This window comes from Salmo salar, chromosome 25 (assembly GCF_965601325.2).
Source record: "Salmo salar chromosome 25, fSalSal1, whole genome shotgun sequence".
NCBI lineage: Eukaryota > Metazoa > Chordata > Actinopteri > Salmoniformes > Salmonidae > Salmo > Salmo salar.
Window position 1 is genome coordinate 37,199,755 of NC_138315.1, and position 14,132 is coordinate 37,213,886.

The window sequence follows — 14,132 nt, forward strand, 5'->3', positions numbered from 1 at the left end:
CAGGTAAAGCGTCAATACAGGGCTAAGATTGAATCATACTACACCGGCTCCGACGCTGGTCTTATGTGGCAGGGCTTGCAAACTATTACAGACTACAAAGGGAAGCACTGCCGCGAGCTGCCCAGTGACATGAGCCTATCAGACGAACTAAATCACTTCTATGCTCGCTTCGAGGCAAGCAACACTGAGGCATGCATGAGAGCATCAGCTGTTCCGGACGATTGTGTGATCACTCTCTCCATAGCCGACGTGAGTAAGACCTTTAAACAGGTCATCATACACAAGGCTGCGGGGCCAGATGGATTACCAGGACGTGTGCTCTGGGCATTTGCTGACCAACTGGCAGGTGTCTTCACTGACATTTTCAACATGTCCCTGATTGAGTCTGTAATACCAACATGTTTCAAGCAGACCACCATAGTCCCTGTGCCCAAGAACACAAAGGCAACCTGCTTAAATGACTACAGACCCGTAGCACTCACGTCCATAGCCATGAAGTGCTTTGAAAGGCTGGTAATGGCTTACATCAACACCATTATCCCAGAAACCCTAGACCCACTCCAATTTGCGTACCGACCAAACAGATCCACAGATGATGCAATCTCTATTGCACTACACACTGCCCTTTCCCACCTGGACAAAAGGAACACTTATGGGAGAATGCTATTCATTGACTACAGCTCAGCGTTCAACACCATAGTACCCTCAAAGCTCATCACTCAGCTAAGGAACCTGGGACTAAACACCTCCCTCTGCAACTGGATCATGGACTTCCTGACGGGACGCCCCAGGTGGTGAGGGTAGGTAGCATCACATCTGCCACGCTGATCCTCAACAATGGAGCTCCCCAGGGGTGCGTGTTCAGTCCCCCCTGTACTCCCTGTTCACCCACGACTGCATGGCCAGACACGACTCCAACACCATCATTAAGTTTGCAGATGACACAACAGTGGTAGGCCTGATCACCGACAACGACGAGACAGCCTATAGGGAGGAGGTCAGAGACCTGGCCGGGTGGTGCCAGAATAACAACCTATCCCTCAACGTAACCAAGACTAAGGAGATGATTGTGGACTACAGGAAAAGGAGGACCGAGCACGCCCCCATTCTCATCTACGGGGCTGTAGTGGAGCAGGTTGAGAGCTTCAAGTTCCTTGGTGTCCACATCAACAACAAACTAGAATGGTACAAACACACCAAGACAGCTGTGAAGAGGGCATGACAAAGCCTATTCCCCCTCAGGAAAATAAAAATATTTGGCATGGGTCCTGAGATCCTCAAAAGGTTCTACAGCTGCAACATTGAGAGTATCCTGACTGGTTGCATGTGAGTGCTACGGGGCGGTAATCATTTAGGCAGGTTACCTTCGCTTCCTTTGGCACTGGGACTATGGTGGTCTGCTTGAAACATGTAGGTATTACAGACTCGGTCAGGGAGAAGTTGAAAATGTTAGTGAAGACACTTGACAGTTGGTCCGCGCATGCTTTGAGTACATGTCCTGGTAATCCGTCTGGCCCAGCGGCTTGAATGTTGACCTGTTTAAAGGTTTTGTTCAAATCGGCTACCGAGAGCGTTATCACACAGTCATCCAGAACAGCTGGTGATCTCATGCATGCTTCAGTGTTGCTTGCTTTGAAGCGAGCATAAAAGGCATTTAGCTCGTCTGGTAGGCGCGTGTCACTGGGCAGCTCGCGTCTGGGTTTCCCTTTGTAGTCCGTAATAGTGTCAGAGCCGGTGTAGTAGGATTCAATCTTAATCCTGTATTGACGCTTTGCTTGTTTGATGGTTCGTCTGAGGAAATAGTGGGATTTCTTATAAGCGTCCGGATTAGTCTCCCGCACCTTGAAAGCGGCAGCTCTAGCCTTTAGCTCGATGCGGATGTTGCCTGTAATCCATGGCTTCTGGTTGGGATATGTACGTACAGTCACTGTGGGGACGACTTCATTGATGCACTTATTGATGAAGCTGATGACTGAGGTGGTGTATTCCTCAATGCCATTGGATGAATCCCGGAACATATTCCAGTCTGTGCTAGCAAAACAGTCCTGTAGTGTATCATCTGCGTCATCTGACCACTTCCGTATTGAGCGAGTCACTGGTACTTCCTGCTTTAGTTTTTGCTCGTAAGCAGGAATCAGGAGGATAGAATTATGGTCAGACTTGCCAAATAGAGGGTGGGGGAGAGCTTTGTTGCATCTCTGTGTGTGGAGTAAAGGTGGTCTAGGATTTTCTTTCCTTGGTTGCACATGTGACATGCTGGTAAAAATTTGGTAAAACTGATTTAAGTTTGCCTGCATTAAAGTCCCCGGCCACTAGGAGCACCGCTTCTGGAAGAGCATTTTGTTCTTTGCTTATGGCCTTCTACCATGCTTACTTATTTTCATTGCTTTACTGGGAAGCTTAGCAGAAGTAGATATGCTCATGTTATTTATTTTAGTGCACACAGTGGACTTCCTCCTAGGGCATACCGTCTCAGTGCTAACAGTATACATCTGGTTCATAGGCACATGATTACTGCATACAATAGCTGTAGGATCAGCAGAGACATTCAGGGCAGTTAGAGGGACATAAATTAGGTTACTTACATTGCGTCTACCAACGCCCTTGATGTAATGTACATTTGCTGAAGCATTATGACAACTCTGCATCACAATGGTAGGGATTAGCTGAGTTGGGCTTGGGTCATTGATAAGTCATTGTCTCAACGCAGCCTTATAATGCTGTAAAAGGATTATTGGTGTGTGTATCTGTCTGTCTGTCTGTCTGTCTGTCTGTCTGTCTGTCTGTCTGTCTGTCTGTCTGTCTGTCTGTCTGTCTGTCTGTCTGTCTGTCTGTCTGTCTGTCTGCCTGCCTGCCTGCCTGCCTGCCTGCCTGCCTGCCTGCCTGCCTGCCTGCCTGCCTGCCTGCCTGCCTGCCTGTCTGCCTGTCTGTCTGTCTGTGTGTCTGTGTGTCTGTTGGGTTGCTGACCCTGACCCTCCTGCTCTTGCTGCTGGGTGTAGGGGACCTGTCCCTCTCCAGGGTTTGGGACCGCAGGTTGTTAGGTACGGTACGTATCCCTGAAGACTCCAGAGCCACAACACTACCCCTGAGGACAAGACAGAATACACACCATTACATTACACATCACTACCCCTGAGGACAAGACAGAACACACAATTACATTACACATTACTACCCCTGAGGACAAGACAGAATACACCATCACATTAAACATCACTACCCCTGAGGACAAGACAGAATACACACCATCACATGACACATCACTACCCCTGAGGACAAGACAGAATACACACCATTACATTACACAACACTATCCCTGAGGACAAGACAGAATACACACCATTACATTACACATTACTAGAATACACACCATTACATTACACATCACTATCCCTGAGGACAAGACAGAATACACACCATTACATTACACATTACTACCCCTGAGGACAAGACAGAATACACCATTACATTACACATTACTACCCCTGAGGACAAGACATAATACACCCCATCACATTACACATTACTACCCCTGAGGACAAGACAGAATACACACCATTACATTACACATTACTACCCCTGAGGACAAGACAGATACACACCATTACATTACACATCACTACCCCTGAGGACAAGACAGAATCACACCATTACATTACACATTACTACCCCTGAGGACAAGACAGAATACACCATTAAATTACACATCACTACCCCTGAGGACAAAACAGAATACACACCATTACATTACACATTACTACCCCTGAGGACAAAACAGAATACACCATTACATTACACAACACTACCCCTGAGGACAAGACAGAATACCCCATTACATTACACATTACTAGAATACACACCATTACATTACACATTACTACCCCTGAGGACAAGACAGAATACACACCATTACATTACACAACACTACCCCTGAGGACATGACAGAATACACACCATTACATTACACAACACTACCCCTGAGGACAAGACAGAATACACACCATTACATTACACAACACTACCCCTGAGGACAAGACAGAATACACCATTACATTACACAACACTACCCCTGAGGACAAGACAGAATACACACCATTACATTACACAACACTACCCCTGAGGACAAGACAGAATACACACCATTACATTACACATTACTAGAATACACACCATTACATTACACATTACTACCCCTGAGGACAAGACAGAATACACCATTACATTACACAACACTACCCCTGAGGACAAGACAGAATACACACCATTACATTACACATTACTAGAATACACACCATTACATTACACAACACTACCCCTGAGGACAAGACAGAATACACCATTACATTACACATTACTAGAATACACACCATTACATTACACATCACTACCCCTGAGGACAAGACAGAATACACACCATTACATTACACATCACTACCCCTGAGGACAAGACAGAATACACACCATTACATTACACATTACTACCCCTGAGGACAAGACAGAATACACCATTAAATTACACATCACTACCCCTGAGGACAAAACAGAATACACCATTACATTACACATTACTACCCCTGAGGACAAGACAGAATACACACCATTACATTACACATTACTACCCCTGAGGACAAGACAGAATACACACCATTACATTACACATTACTACCCCTGAGGACAAGACAGAATACCCCATTACATTACACATTACTACCCCTGAGGACAAGACAGAATACACCATTACATTACACAACACTACCCCTGAGGACAAGACATAATACACCCCATCACATTAAACATCACTACCCCTGAGGACAAGACAGAATACACCATTACATTACACATCACTACCCGAGGGTATGGACATGAAGCTAGGGTTAGGATTGAACCAGGGTGTAGAAATGAAGTTAGGGTTAGTAGCACTGGTCATCCATCATCTTTTAGTCACACCCAATCTCTATAGTGCTAGTTGTAGCCTAAAACAGCGGTGTTTCTATCACCTATCCAGTAACATCAACTGAGTGGAGACAAGGCAAGGAAGGAGTTGATGAACTTAAGGAGACGATGTAAAGAAGTTCCTTTAGACAGTGGAGATGTGCCTGTGGTGGGTGTTACTTGCATGGGTGTGGTTTGGTGGTTTGTCCTCACCTATGTGAGTGAGGCGCAGAGCGGGTTGTGGAGCGTGGTGCAGACCGGGCACTGCGTACGCTGTGTGTGTCTGTGTCGGGGACAGGAGCACACACACTCCCAGCCTGCATCCCGTTCTCTGGCTTCAGGCTGGGACGGCTGCCCTTCTTATCCATCAACATCCTAGGATCCAACACAACTCGTCACTACACACACATCAGACTGTGGTGTGTGCGTGTGCGTGTGCATGTGTGTGTGTGTGTGTGTGTGAATGCAATACGAAACCCATTCTCTGATGGAAGCCCAACTCTCCACTTGCCTGTGTAGTAGATTACTCTTTATATTAAATCTGTGCAGTGATCTTCTCCTGTGTCCTTTAATTATATTGTAAATTGTTGAACTGTGATTGACAACTGATTACATGTTGAAGTAATCCAGCCCAAACCTGTTCGTGTACATACTGTATGTGTTTGTATGTGTGTGTATGTGTGTGTATGTGTGTGTATTTGTGTGTATGTGTGTATGTTTCTCACCCTTTCCCTTTCCTCTTGGCACCATCCACCAGGTTCCTCACGGCGCTTCTTCCTGATTTTGGGGTGTCAGGCCTCTCAGGTGTGTCAGCTGGCACTGGGGACTTCCTGTGGGGGCTTTCTGCGGGGCTGCTCATGATACACTGTTTGACCACATCACTGCTGAGCACTGTCCCCTTGTCAAACCGCTTGGACCGCTCCTCTAGGAACCACTCCCCGGTCACCACCTTCAGCTCCCTGCCAATCAGAGACACAGGGGACCCCTGACCTCTGACCCCTGTACGGTACACTGACCTCTCAACTTTAACCCTGGCTTTAACCGGCTCTTATGTTCACGTCAATAGGCCCTGATAAGTGATAAGGCCATGTGACAGAGCAAATGAAGACAGCTGCAGAGTGGTTAAACAACAAATAGGAGCCATCTGGCGTTAATTAAAACACACACACACACACACAGACACACACACCCAACTGTTAGTAGTGCTAAACCGTGGCCTGTCCCCTGATGCCTTTGCCCAGACTCACAAGACTTTGGCACAGATGGAGCACTTCCAATGCTTTGCTTTAGGGGCCATCACGCGACAGTCGCTGCAGACACGCTGTAGACACTGCTCACAGAGCTCCCCGCGGTCGAAAATCAGGCCCAGGCCCTTCAGGCAACGGGCGCATTGACGCTCCCCAACCTCTTGGGGGCGCCGCGAACCCTTACGCCTGATCTCCACCAGCTCATTCTTCAGCTTCCTACAACAGAGAGAAACATAGGAAGAACACTTATCAAGTTAGTTATTTTCACTAATTATTATGACCATGGTTGTAGTAGTTGTTGTGATGTTATGGTCATATTGTGATTATAGTAGTTGTTGTGATCATATTGTGATTGTAGTAGTTGTGATGTTGTGGTCTTATTGTGATTGTAGTAGTTGTTGTGATCATATTGTGATTGTGGTAGTTGTTGTGATTGTAGTTGTTGTGATGTTATGGTCGTACTGTGATTGTAGTGGTTGTTGTGATGTTGTGGTCGTATTGTGATTGTAGTGGTTGTTGTGATGTTGTGGTCGTATTGTGATTGTAGTAGTTGTGAAGTTGTGGTCGTATTGTGATTGTAGTAGTTGTGAAGTTGTGGTCATATTGTGATTGTAGTAGTTGTGAAGTTGTGGTCGTATTGTGATTGTAGTAGTTGTTGTGATCGTATTGTGATTGCAGTTATGAAGTTGTGGTCATATTGTGATTGTAGTTGTTGTGAAGTTGTGGTCGTATTGTGATTGTAGTAGTTGTGGTCGTATTGTGATTGTAGTTGTTGTGAAGTTGTGGTCGTATTGTGATTGTAGTAGTTGTGGTCGTATTGTGATTGTAGTTGTTGTGAAGTTGTGGTCGTATTGTGATTGTAGTAGTTGTGGTCGTATTGTGATTGTAGTTGTTGTGAAGTTGTGGTCGTATTGTGATTGTAGTAGTTGTGGTCGTATTGTGATTGTAGTTGTTGTGAAGTTGTGGTCGTATTGTGATTGTAGTAGTTGTGGTCGTATTGTGATTGTAGTTGTTGTGAAGTTGTGGTCGTATTGTGATTGTAGTAGTTGTGGTCGTATTGTGATTGTAGTTGTTGTGAAGTTGTGGTCGTATTGTGATTGTAGTAGTTGTGGTCGTATTGTGATTGTAGTTGTTGTGAAGGTGTGGTCGTATTGTGATTGTAGCTGTTGTGAAGTTGTGGTCGTATTGTGATTGTAGTAGTTGTGAAGTTGTGGTCGTATTGTGATTGTAGTAGTTGTTGTGGTCGTATTGTGATTGTAGTTGTGAAGTTGTGGTCGTATTGTGATTGTAGTTGTTGTGGTCGTATTGTGATTGTAGTTGTTGTGAAGTTGTGGTCGTATTGTGATTGTAGTAGTTGTGGTCGTATTGTGATTGTAGTTGTTGTGAAGTTGTGGTCGTATTGTGATTGTAGTTGTTGTGAAGGTGTGGTCGTATTGTGATTGTAGCTGTTGTGAAGTTGTGGTCGTATTGTGATTGTAGTAGTTGTGAAGTTGTGGTCGTATTGTGATTGTAGTAGTTGTTGTGGTCGTATTGTGATTGTAGTTGTGAAGTTGTGGTCGTATTGTGATTGTAGTTGTTGTGGTCGTATTGTGATTGTAGTAGTTGTGAAGTTGTGGTCGTATTGTGATTGTAGTTGTTGTGAAGTTGTGGTCATATTGTGATTGTAGCTGTTGTGAAGTTGTGGTCGTATTGTGATTGTAGTAGTTGTGAAGTTGTGGTCGTATTGTGATTGTAGTAGTTGTGAAGTTGTGGTCTTATTTTGATTGTAGTAGTTGTTGTGATCGTATTGTGATTGTAGATGTTGTGAAGTTGTGGTCATATTGTGATTGTAGTAGTTGTGAAGTTGTGGTCTTATTTTGATTGTAGTTGTTGTTGTGGTCGTATTGTGATTGTAGATGTTGTGAAGTTGTGGTCGTATTTTGATTGTAGTAGTTGTGAAGTTGTGGTCTTATTTTGATTGTAGTTGTTGTTGTGGTCATATTGTGATTGTAGTAGTTGTGAAGTTGTGGTCTTATTTTGATTGTAGTTGTTGTTGTGGTCATATTGTGATTGTAGATGTTGTGAAGTTGTGGTCTTATTTTGATTGTAGTTGTTGTTGTGGTCATATTGTGATTGTAGATGTTGTGAAGTTGTGGTCGTATTTTGATTGTAGTTGTTGTTGTGGTCATATTGTGATTGTAGATGTTGTGAAGTTGTGGTCGTATTTTGATTGTAGTTGTTGTTGTGGTCATATTGTGATTGTAGATGTTGTGAAGTTGTGGTCGTATTGTGATTGTAGTAGTTGTGAAGTTGTGGTCTTATTGTGATTGTAGTAGTTGTGAAGTTGTGGTCTTATTTTGATTGTAGTAGTTGTTGTGATCGTATTGTGATTGTAGTAGTTGTGAAGTTGTAGTCATATTGTGATTGTAGTAGTTGTGAAGTTGTGGTCATATTGTGATTGTAGTAGTTGTGAAGTTGTGATTGCAGAGGTACGAATAAGGATGATGATTACGAAAAACAAATCCTCATCAACATCAAGGAAGTTGTAGTAGTAGATGTATCATTGTAGTGGATTGTACTGTGATGATGATGAAAATGATGAAGACTTATTCCGCCCTCACCGTATCCTCTTCTCCTCTAGTTTCCTCAGTTTCTCGTCCTTCTGCAGGACTCCGAGGATCATCTCTCGCTCATGCTCCAGCAGGAACGAGAGGTTCAGCTCCTCAGCACTCTTCTCCATTGGTCCGTCGCTCTCCAAACCAGCCAATTAGAAAAGCCGTGGTGATGCAAGGGTGTCAGAGGGCAGCTACATGACCTCACTCAGCATTCCGTTAGGTTTCAGTTAGCATTCTGTTAGCGTTATCATGGTCTCTGTGTAAAGCAGGATGTTCTCCAGATTTTCCAAGGTTCCTCTAGTATGTTCTTCTCCTTATCTTGTTTCTCTCTGGTGTATCAGACAAACCGCCAATCACACAGCAGTTACTGTATCCCCAAAGACTGGTCCACAGCCATCCTAAACCTGATCCTGTTCAAAACACAACACAACACAAACTGTTGTTAGGGATCTCTGAAGTTAGAGTCTGCGCTGACCCTTGATGTTACAGTCTGGTCTAACAACCTATTGAGCTCGTAGTTAATCTCTGGTCTAATCACATTCCCACAGTGTTGAAGCTCTAATGAACAGACAGTTGATATTGATTGTCAGGAGGATTACCATGGTAACTACTACAGTCTAACGGCCCCTGACAATCCCACCATCAGCCAATCAGTCTGAACATCTCACACCCCAGGCTTAACACACGCCATCACCTTCATCACTCTATACCAGTTAACCTTATCAAATTACCTGCCAAATTAGTCTAATTAATAGCTGCTAATACTAATGGCTACACACGCACGCAGGCATGCGCTTGGACACACACAGTATGCACCTGTCCTCTTAACCGATAATAAGTCCACTGGGTACTTGGCCTTCAGCGGCGGTGCAAATGTCAGCCGTCTCCTGCTGCAGTGCACCATGGGAATGCTAACTGGCTCATTACTGCACGCCACTGTCAACACTGAGTACTGCTGTTATTTCAAAGCCACACACACCACACACACACACACACCACACACACACACACACACACACACACACACACACACACACACACACACACACACACACACACACACTGGATGGTCTTCTTTGATTAGTTCTAACAGAAAAAGTACACCAACATTTTTGTATATACACCAGCTGTGCTATCTGTGTCAAATCTGTAGTTTAGAAGAATCTGGGTGATTACCCAATATGTTTCAGCAGCCTTGATCAATAGTTAATTGTCTAATCTATATGCACCCTCCTCTACTGGAGTGAGAGAGAAAAGGAAAAATGAATACAATGTAATGATTTTGTTTACAGATGTTCCGCTTTGATCGTTCCCTGAATAACACCGGAGAATAATAGGGACTGAAGTGACATTGGTCCATCCTGTAATTATGATTCAGCTTTTCAAAGGCTGATGATCTGCTTTCAAGTCGCTGACACAGAGAGATGGAGAGGGTGATGGAGGGATAAAATAACATAGGAGAGACAGGTCAGCGAAGTGGCGGAAGGACGGAGGGCGAGAAAGATGGGAGAGTGATGGAGATAGAAGAAAAGGAATGAATCAGGGGGCAGACAGACTGAAAGGAATGGGAGGAGAGGAGAGATAAAGTGGAGAACAAAACAGGTACAAGGAGAGTGGAAGAGAGCAAGTGAGGGAGAGGTGAGAAAACTTAGGTCTTCTGTCTGTGAAGACCATGGAAATATAAGCAAAATGGACATGGTATCATACCAAGCAAGACTAACATGATTGCACAGGTGTGAAAGACTGGGGTTTCTGATGCCCAAAAATGGTGTATGCCTTTATGCAAATGAGTACAATATAAGCACATTTACAGATGAAGTTATTATAGCTACAGCAGTGATACATTGCTTCACCAAAGGCATAAACACCAATACGTGTCCGCTAGTGATTTATCTAGACAAGCACCCTGATTGTTCTATTCTTTGTACCGTGTGAAAAACTTAAATCACATTATGAAAACAAATCAACACACATCCACTGTGTGTGTGCTAGGTGTGTGTAGATTGTGTGGGTTCACTTTGTGTGTGTGTGTGTGTGTGTGTGTGTGTGTGTGTGTGTGTGTGTGTGTGTGTGTGTGTGTGTGTGTGTGTGTGTGTGTGTGTGTGTGTGTGTGTGTGTGGGGGAGGGAGGGAGGGAGGGAGGGAGGGAGGGAAGGAGGGAGGGAGGGAGGGAGGGGGAGGACTTCCTGACAGGCCGACCCCAGGTGGTGAAGGTAGGCAACAACACCTCCGCTACGCTGATCTATAACACGTGGGCCCACAAGGGTATGTACTCAGCCCCCTCCTGTACTCCCTGTTCACCCATGACTACTTGGCCACGCACGTCTCCAATTGAGAGCCTCCTATCGGGCTGTACCACTGCCTGGTACGGCAACTGCACCTTTCTTTTTCTTTTTGGAGATTTGCGTGTATTGTTTTATATTGTTCGATTTGTTAATAGATTTGAGTGAAAGATGAGATGAAAGTGAGAGGATGCCATCATCCATCCATCCCTCCATTTATACCTGTCTATTTCATCCTCATCCTGTCTTCTCTCTCTCATCCCCTCTCCACTCCCCCTCTTTACATAAACTAGAAGCTAATGAAGAGGCACAGCCACCTCTGTCACATCTGTCTCAGCCCAGGAGACACTGGGGTGTTTGTGATTAGCATATCAAGTGGTGCTGCGTTGCTCCTCCACAACAACTGACAGATGAATCAACAGCCAGAGACACTAAATGGCTGTTTGGTTAAGCGACAGACAGTGAACATCAACAAGGTTTACCTTTGGTTTGAGTCAATCTGAGTATCAAACAGTACACTGCACTGCAGAATTTCTCCAGAGTCCTGCATTCTGAGAACATACACACTTCACAGTCTACTCTACAACATGAGTTACCATTTCCTGCTTCACTTGTGGGGAATTCTTTTAGTCACTCAGAAAAAAAATTTCCGCCAAGACTTTGTCTGGTAAGTCTTGTTAATGTAAATGTGAGTGCATTCCAACTTAGTGAGATCAAGCGTGTGTGTGGATGAGTGAGAGTGTGTGTGTGTGTGTGTGTCCCACTGGGGACACACACACGTCTATTTTTCGATTTACATTTGGTTGAGTTGTCAACTAAGATGAATTAAATGTGAAATCACCAAAAAATGTCACCATGACATTGGATTTAGGTTACAAGTTGGGTGAAAAAGATATGAAATTCCCTTACGTTGATGACTTTTAAAAAATCCAATCAGTTTTCCACATTGATTCATATTGAATTGTTTTGTTGAAATGACGAGGAATCAAGGGTGTGTGTGTGTGTGTGTGTGTGTGTACGTGCACTGTTGTGTGTGTTGTCAGTGCACACCCTTATGTGGTAGGACTTGGGTAGCACTGTGCCTTTGTTTCTCTCTGACTCAGAGGGAACAGAAGCAAATACAATCCTCATTACACGCTCTGCTCTGTATGAGTTTACACTCAGACTTCACAACACACACACACATACAGTGCCTTGCAAAAGTATTCATCCCCCTCAGCATTTTTCCTATTTTGTTGCATTACAACCTGGAATTTAAATTGATTTTTATTTGCATTTCATCTAATGGACATACACAAAATAGTCCAAATTGGTGACGTGAAATGAAAAAAATAACTTGTTTAAAAAAATTCTCAAAAATTGAAACTGAAAAGTGCTGCGCGCATATGCAATGAAGCCCCTAAATAATATCTGGTGCAACCAATTACATTCAGATGTCACATAATTAGTTAAATAAAGTCCACCTGTTTGAAATCTAAATGTCACATGATCTATCACATTATCTCAATATATATACACCTGTTCTGAAAGGCCCCAGAGTCTGCAACACCACTTGCAAGGGGCACCACCAAGCAAGCAGCACCATGAAGACCAAGGAGCTATCTAAACAGGTCAGGGACAAAGTTGTGGAGAAGTACAGATCAGGGTTGGGTTATAAAAAAATATCAGAAACTTTGAACATCCCATGGAGCACCATTAAATCCATTATTAAAAAATGGAAAGAATATGGCATCACAACAAACCTGCCAAGAGAGGGTCGCAAAACAAAATTCACGGTCCAGGCAAGGAGGGCATTAATCAGAGAGGCAACAAAGAGACCAAAGATAACCCTGAAGGAGCTGCAAAGCTCCACAGGGAGATTGGAGTATCTGTCCATAGGACCACTTTAAGCCGTACACTCCCCAGAGCTGGGCTTTACGGAAGTGGCCAGAAAAAAGCCATTGCTTCAAGAAAAAAATAAGCAAACACGTTTGGTGTTTGCCAAAAGGCACGTGGGGGACTCCCCGAACATATGGAAGAAGGTACTCTGGTCAGATGAGACAAAAATGTTGCTTTTTGGCCATTATGGAAAATGCTATGTCTGGCGCAAGCCCAATACCTATCATCACCCCGAGAAACAATGTTTTTCATCGGCAGGGACTGGGAAACTGGTCAGAATTGAAGGGATGATGGATGGGGCTAAATACAGGGAAATTCTTGAGGCAATCTTGTTTCAGTCTTCCAGAGATTTGAGACTGGGACCGAGGTTCACCTTCCAGCCAGACAATAACCCTAAGCATACTGCTAAAGCAACACTCAAGTGGTTTAAGGGGAAACATTTACATTTTGGAATGGCCTAGTCAAAGCCTAGACCTCAATCCAATTGAGAATCTGTGGTATGACTTAAAGATTGCTGTACACCAGCGAATCCCCTCCAACTTGAAGGAGCTGGAGCAGTTTTGCCTTGAAGAATGGGCAAAAATCCCAGTGGCTAGATGTGCCAAGCTTATAGAGACATACCCCAAGAGACTTGCAGCTGTAATTGCTGCAAAAGGTGGCTCTACAAAGTATTGACTTTGGGAGGGTGAATAGTTATGCACGCTCAAGTTTTCTTTTTTGTCTTATTTCTTGCTTGTTTCACAATAAAAAATATTTTGCATCTTCAAAGTGGCATGTTGTGTAAATCAAATGATACAACCCCCCCAAAAAAAATCTATTTTAATTCCAGGTTGTAAGGCAACAAAATAGGAAAAATGCCAATGGGGTGAATACTTTTGCAAGCCACTGTATACACACACATGTCTCTAAGGTCCTCATCTTATGTAACCTGTAGTTACACTTTGTCTGCAATATCTTCCAACATCCCAACATCCGGACTGATTCAGTGCACTTCTTGACAACCATACTGTGATGATTACAACCTATCAAACCAGAAACCGTGGATAGATGGCAGTATTCTGAAAACACAAACCATCGCATTTAATCCTGGCAAGGTGACTGGGAACATGGACAAGTACAAACAGTCCAGCTATGCCCTTCATAAGGCAATCAAAGAGGCAATATGTCAGTACAGAGACAAAGTGGAGTCGCAATTCAATG

At 43.9% G+C, this 14,132-nt stretch overlaps 1 protein-coding gene across 4 annotated transcripts in view; it reads right to left on the bottom strand.

Annotated features, from left to right (window-relative positions):
* sytl5 (synaptotagmin-like 5) overlaps window positions 1–14,132 on the bottom strand; it is a 93,866-nt gene that overhangs the window by 37,870 nt on the left and 41,864 nt on the right. For 3 of the 4 annotated variants that reach the window (XM_014174204.3, XM_014174207.3, XM_014174205.3), the window contains exons 2-6: window positions 8,780–9,183; window positions 6,180–6,395; window positions 5,658–5,891; window positions 5,146–5,307; window positions 2,968–3,085 (exon numbers count right to left, since the gene is read on the bottom strand). In XM_014174204.3, the coding sequence (XP_014029679.1) occupies window positions 2,968–3,085; window positions 5,146–5,307; window positions 5,658–5,891; window positions 6,180–6,395; window positions 8,780–8,898 (849 nt within the window). In that variant the 5' untranslated portion in view covers window positions 8,899–9,183. The remainder of the gene's footprint in view (window positions 1–2,967; window positions 3,086–5,145; window positions 5,308–5,657; window positions 5,892–6,179; window positions 6,396–8,779; window positions 9,184–14,132) is intronic. The other variant, XM_014174206.3, reaches the window with a different exon arrangement.